Source organism: Capsicum annuum, unplaced genomic scaffold, assembly GCF_002878395.1.
Source record: "Capsicum annuum cultivar UCD-10X-F1 unplaced genomic scaffold, UCD10Xv1.1 ctg77854, whole genome shotgun sequence".
Classification (NCBI taxonomy): domain Eukaryota; kingdom Viridiplantae; phylum Streptophyta; class Magnoliopsida; order Solanales; family Solanaceae; genus Capsicum; species Capsicum annuum.
Genome location: NW_025888288.1, coordinates 112,288 through 119,422, shown reverse-complemented (window position 1 = coordinate 119,422; position 7,135 = coordinate 112,288). Strand labels below are relative to the sequence as shown.

General features: G+C 34.7%; 1 protein-coding gene across 1 annotated transcript; it reads left to right on the top strand.

Moving 5' to 3' along the window:
- Window positions 1-5,936, top strand: LOC107854234 (the record flags this gene model as incomplete). Its single annotated transcript, XM_047405350.1, is given in 3 exon segments — window positions 1-33; window positions 3,758-4,095; window positions 5,080-5,936. Coding segments are annotated over 3 exon segments (934 nt in total), but the record flags the coding sequence as incomplete, so codon positions are not given.
- Between the last annotated feature and the right edge of the window lie 1,199 nt (window positions 5,937-7,135).

The window sequence follows — 7,135 nt, the reverse complement described above, 5'->3', positions numbered from 1 at the left end:
AGATTTCACTGATGGACAGGCTAGCTTGCATAGGTAAATGATCTTCATTTCCTGTTAAGAAATGTCCATTAATGTTGTCTTATCTTGACTGTAGGGATACGTAATTAGTCCCTTAATGTTATTTCATTCGCATGTTGGATACATGTGTGCTTGACCACCTTTAAGATTATTTTCATCATGTTAGACCATCTCCATGTGACAATATTTTTTCGGATTTGGGATTGGACCTTCTAGATTATTCTTATCCAAGGAAAAAAAAAAGTTCCCCAAGGATTAAACAACTCTCTTGATCATATGGAGTAGGAACAATAAAATTCTAATAGTGAAATGAGGAAGTTAATGGGTAAATGTAAGTATGGATTGAGTGGTGCAATGCATTTTTTTAATAACCGTGGTGTCTGGGCTAGCTTGCACGCATGTTGATTAACAATGCTACCTCCCGTCAACGTAGGTTTAGATAGATGGGAAGAAATCACCAAGTGTTTTTGTCTCCACTAATGTTTGAAGAAAAAATCACAATGCGACCCTAAAAAACTATTTCAACAACCAGGATTGAACAAATGAAGTTTTATTACAAAATTAACTAGTTACAAAAGAAAGTAGTCATTGGACAAATGTCAAAAATGGTTAGCTTGTGGATTAATCATTATAAACTTGTATTGATTTTGACAGATGTCCTCATTTTTTGTCTATAATGTGACAAGTGTATATTTTGGAGATAGTCATAGGATAATTGTTATGTCCTCGATGAATAGCCACATTGCCTACACGTACAAATACTTTATCACGTCTTCCATCATTTCAATATCAATAGTTAGTCTAATTATCAATCTGCCGCACCTACTCTCTTCCATAGCTTGTTGATTTTGTTATTTAAATTTATTGTTCCTGCAAGGCTGCAAGGCTTGCTTAGTCGTAGGAAACTTTCACTGTTGAAATAATTTAGTTTCCGAGAATAATGCATTTAACTATACAAGTCATACTTGTATTTACTCATAAATGAGACAACATTTGCTGGTCTTTCCTAGAATTACAGTGTAAGATTGTAATTTAGACCAATATCATTTTTCTTGACAATTATACTCTATTATCTTAATAATAAGGGAAAAGGTACAAAATTTGCCCCTGAACTTTAATAAATGGTACAAATATACCCCTCGTTATGCTTTCGGTGCATATATCCCTTGCCGTTATTGAAAAGGTACAAATATACCCTTATCACTAACGGTAGGGGCATATGTATCCCCAAAGTATGATAAAGGGTATATACGTACCATTTATCATTGTTCGAGGGTAGATTTGGCCCTTTTTCATTATAATTTTTTTATTCCAAATAATCAACCCAAACCTACTAATCGACCCAGTAAACCAACTACCCTACCCAGTCTATTTTAAAACCCAAGAGACGCCTATCTAACGTATGTGTTTTTTCCACACCTATAACGATATCACTACTAAAAAAATACAGATTTTTGACCACAAAAAACCGACCACATGTGGTCGATTTTTTATTTTTTTAAATTTTTTTCTTAAAAAAATGCGACCACAAGTGGTTGCTTTATATTTTAAAATTTCAAAATAATTATTTCAATAATTTTTATATTAATTATTATTTTTTTACAAATAAATAAATTAAAAAAACGACCACTTTTGGTCGATTTTTAATTAAAAAAAGAAAATAATTTTAATAAACCGACCATTTGATTTTATAAACTAACAAGTAATTTGGGGTATAACTAATATAAATGGAGTATAACAATCTAAAAAAGTTTTTACTCTTGGGGTCATTTGATTCAAAATTAAGATACCTTTGAATAATAGTTTTAAAATTATAATCGTTATTAAAATTGAATATAAATATAATATCAATTTTAATCAATACCTTCAATCAAATATGAGATAACTTTAATTTGAAAATTTATGTCGAGATAACTCACTCTATGACTTGAATCAAATGACTCCTTAACTTATAAATAAGAAAAATGTTTATTCTTTATTTGCAAATTAAATTAGATTTTTACTATCGATTTTAAATACTTCGTTCACATTGTTATTTTATTAACATATTTGTACAATATTCTCCTAATACGGGTGACTGATGACAGGGACTGAACAAATATACACGAGTCCTTTCCTTCTACAGTATATTGATTATGGGAAGTGAGATTGGAGAATTAGGTTATTAAAAGCGATTACTGATGATTATTTGTATAATAAGTAAAATTAGTAGGAGTATAATCTAAAATATAAGACAATTAACTATCTGCTAGAACAGATTTAAGTGACAAAATAGACAATTAACTAAATATTCTTTATAGCTAAATTGGATCAAAATGCTTGAAATATTTATCTTAAAATTAAATTAAATGAAAAAAAAAGTTGGAAAGGAGGACTATAGGGCTAATAAGTTTTATCATTTAAATTATGACCCGTTTATTAATTTGACATGTCCATTTGCCAGCTTTACATAAACATGACAAAAGTAACTTTTCCTAATCAACCACGACACTAATGTGATCTTACTCAGAGGTGGAGCTAGGTTTTCAACCAAAGGGGTTCAATATTCAAAGAAAACTTAGTCGAAGGGGGTTCAACACCTACTATAACCACATAAATATAATTTTAATCATGTATAAATAGTATATTTTTCCGTCGAAGGGGGTTCGGCCGAACCCCCTAAACATGGCTGGCTCCGCCTCTGATCTTACTTAGCAAAACTACAAAAACGCGAAGAACCGAAGGTGAAAAGAAAAGAAATAACTAGAATTAGTAAGCAATTTACAAATAGGTCCATGTATTGTTGATTTTCTTTAAAATTTTGTTCTGAATTTATTTAAACATCCTCGTACTAGAATGTTTTATATATATCAATTGGCAATAAAGGGGCCACCTGCGCATGCATTTGGCCTTAATAATATCATCATCATGTAAAAATTTATTTTTATTTTTTATTTGTAAAAAAAATAATAATTAATATAAAAATTATTGAAATAATTATTTTGAAATTTTAGAATATAAATGCAACCACTTGTGGTCGCATTTTTTTAAGATTTTTTTTTTTATAAAAATAAAAAACTGACCACATGTGGTCGGTTTTTTGTGGTCAGAAATCTGTATTATTTTAGTAGTGATATCGTTATAGGTGTGGAAAAAACGCGTATCTTAGATAGGCGTCTCTTGGATTTTAAAATAGATTGGGTGGGGTAGTTGGTTTACTGGGTCGATTAGTAGGTTTGGGTTGATTATTTGAAATAAAAAAATTAAAATGAAAAAGGGACAAATATGCCCTCGAGCAATGATAAATGGTATGTATATACCCTTTATCATACTTTGGGTACACATATGCCCCTATCGTTAGTGATAAGGGTATATTTGTACCTTTTCATTAACGGCAAGGGCATATATGTACCAAAAGTATAACGAGGGGTATATCTATACCATTTATTAAAGTTCAGGATATAGTCATACCTTTTCCCTAATAATAATAATAATGAATCTAATTGAAAGGGGAGTGAGAGAGAAGGGCTAATATTTCTGCATAATCTGTAGGGTTATCACAACTGTTACCCATCCAAAATGGGATTGAATATTGCCCTGTTAGGCCCAATATGTGGAGGAACCAGATCAGCAATGGAGTGTGATCCCCACCTAAAAAATGCACCAAACATTGAATAATTGAATCACTTTATGTATTCCATGGTTCAGTAGTTTAGCTTCCAATGTCGTTGGTGATAAATATCTCTTTTGATCTGTATAGGCAACACTTTCTACAGTGTCCACCAGGTGTCTTGAATAAGCATTATGAAAAGTTGATCCAATGTGATGTGCGACTCAACTTTCTGAGCCAACAGCCTGAATTAGCTTTGGAATCTCCATATTTTGATACAAAAGCGACTGTGTTTGAAAATCTTGATGAAGTGAACGAGCATGGCGTAGATCCAGTTGCTTCTTCTGGTAAGGGTTCCCCACTATCAAGCATCCAAGATGCAGCATCACCTGTTACGACACAGTCTTCTTCAGTGTCTTTTGAACAACCCAATCTCCTTGGTGCAGCCCCTGAACATTTGTCTAGGGATGCCCCTTCTCCAAGCTCAGGTAAATAGTTCTTCCTGTGTCTATTCTAAGCTACAATGTTGATAGGCATAATTCTGTGAAAATGTACGCAGTCGAGAAAAAGTGCAGGAAAAGAACTCTAAAGCTAACAAAGAGGTTTTATGTTAGTGGCAATGTGTTGCATTTGTAAGAATCAAGCTTGAAGTGTCGTTGCCGCTTAATCTGGTATACTGGCTATTCAACATGCATATATTTGATAATTAGTTGTCTCCTTGTGCTTTCATAACTCTTTTACTCCGCCATTACTATTTTTGATGCCATCATTCCATTTTCATCTTCAGCCCTGAAACTTTTTTACTCCGCCCTAACAATTTTTGATGCCATCATTCCATTTCCATCTTCAGCCCCATTTCTATGTAGCTTTTCTTCATAGACTACAGGTGTCATCTTCTTTTCCTCCCTCTGTCTATATCTTTGTCTAATTTCTGCTCCTGAAGAGAGATGTGGACAAGATAGTACGTTGTCTTTAAACATGGATACAAATTTATCTTTCTGATTAAATACTAGTTTTTGAAATCTTTGGCGAGTGTCCATTTTGATCTTTTAAGTTCATGAATTGTATGATTATGTTTGGAACTTCTCTCTCATTCCTACAATTTGTAGTGTCTACTAGGTCAGGGTTGATCAGAAGTGACATTTATTTCAGTAAACAGAGGGTATTAGACAATCAAATAAAATTAGATAAGTGACGATCCATGATGTGCCTTTTCTTAATTTGTTGATGTTGGTGCTTTCCTATCCAAAGTTGCATATGTTTTGCTAAACAGAGGCTTAGGCAATAAACTAAATTAGATAGCTTGCATTTCATGTTATGCCCTTTCCATATTTGTTGAAGTTGTTGCAGTTCAAATACCGAGTTATTTGATTCCGGGTTAGTATTTACAGTTTAAAACATTCAGTAGTAGATTACTTTACGATAGCTGTTATGCCAAAGCTGTCACTGATTATCAGTTTTCTGATCTTCAGTGATGGATACACGTGCTGTTGGGGAGATTGCAAACAGCATAGGGTATGGTGCCCCCGGGATGCGAAACTTTGAGCAGTTGAAGGTGCCAGGACTTCGTCCATCAATGTCTATGACCGACCTTGTTAGTCACATTGAAAGCTGCATTTCGCAGCAAATTAATTCTGGAAATTTGCAGTCTGATGAAGCCTTAGAATGTAAGGGCATGCTGGAGGACATTGCACAGATATGGCTGAGTGACACTCAAGGTACAACTGCTTCAGATGAGAAATCTCTCATGAAGAAAGTCAACTCTCTATGCTGCCTCTTGCAAGACGAGTCTCAATTAACTGGAGAAAATCATCTGCAAAAACCTGTTCAATCTAACGATGCTTGTAGCTCTTCTGCATGTGAGAACAAGGAAAATAACCAAGAGAACGCGAGCGATTTAGCTGGTGGTAAGCCGACACCAAGTATTCCAAGGAGAGACTCCTTTGGCGACTTGCTCCTCCATCTTCCTCGTATTACATCCCTTCCAAAGTTCCTGTTCAACATTGCTGAAGATGATGAAAACCAAGCTAGGTAGCCATTCTTTTCATGAAAAATGTACGAAAGTGCTTGGCTGTAGTACCCATCAAACCATTTGGTTTTGCCTATTTGTTGTGGTGTTCTGATGCAAGCACCCCTCGCGATTCGGAGGACGTTATACATGGAGAAAAACTGGGATTCGAAGATTCTTTCGATGATTGGTGAAATTTCTGTCTTCAGAACTGTTTTAATAGTAGTAGTTAGATTAATATTTTTCACCTTTGGCTGAAGAGCGTGACATTATATTGTTGTACATGGGTTAGGTCAATCAATATAAATCGTCATTGTGCCAGTCCAGGGTTTAAGATCCCATGGTGATTGTTCCTTATAGTTCTAATTAGTCGAATTTAATTTCTTTACTGTACTTTGATTTGCTTAGGATCTTTGGGAAATATAGCCCTCTACCTCCAAAAGGCAGAGCTAAGATTTGCGTACGTTCTACCTTCTCCGGACCCCAATTTAGGGGAATTCACCGGGTACGTTGTTGAGATTGGTTAGATTAACAACTCTTCGGCTAGATTAACAATTCTTGGATAGTTGATGACTATTAAGTCGTTTGATTGGGGAACAAGTTATTTCAGGATCAATTATTTTAGAATTGTTATTCCATCCTTATCGTGGGTTAAAAATAACACAATAATTTCGGTATAACTAATTTTGGCATAAGTTATTTCATGATTTTATTCCAATGAAACATGGGATTAACTCATTTTAAAATTAATTTCGAGATTAGTTATTCGTTATATCAAGTGGCAGATGAGCCGGAAGTGTTAAAAAATATGCGCTTGTGTTGAAATTGCTTTTATAAGCAAGCAATTATATGTCTAAATCGGAGTGTTGAAGCTGAAAATAATTAATTGAGCATGAGAAATAAATGGAACGGTGCATGGTTTTGCTTCATAAGATCTAAGATCAGTTGTAGTATATCCTCTAACAATATGTTTATCTCCATCATTATGAGAGAGAGGCAAATAATTGAGAGGTTCAAAAGTTTCCATATGGATGAACAAGTGCAGCAATTAAATTCTTGATAAAAACGAATAGGTAAAAAATTGAATCAATTTGACAAATTCAGGAGACATATCTTTGATTTATATTTCTATTGTTGTTAAATCTGTCGTTCGCTCGATTGATTTGAGAAATGGCTTCACCGGCCCCGCTGAACCAATCAAATCCACTCAATGGGATGTCGGAGGAACGCCCGAGAAGTTTCGCCCAAAATCACGCCTGAAGCTCGGGCCCACCTCCTGAATCGTGGGCTACCACCCCTATAAAAAGTCGCAAAAAATTCATAATTCCTGTCGTTTCTTCGAAATGGCTCCACCGGTCCCGCTGAAGCAACTAGATCCACTCAATAAGTTGTCAGGGGACTGTTCAAGAATTTTCGCCCAAAATCACGCTCGAAGCCCGAGCCCACCCCCCGAACCGTGGCAATCACCTACCGAAAGTCGCAAAAAAGCCGCAGTTCTTGTCGTTTCACCCGGTTGACTT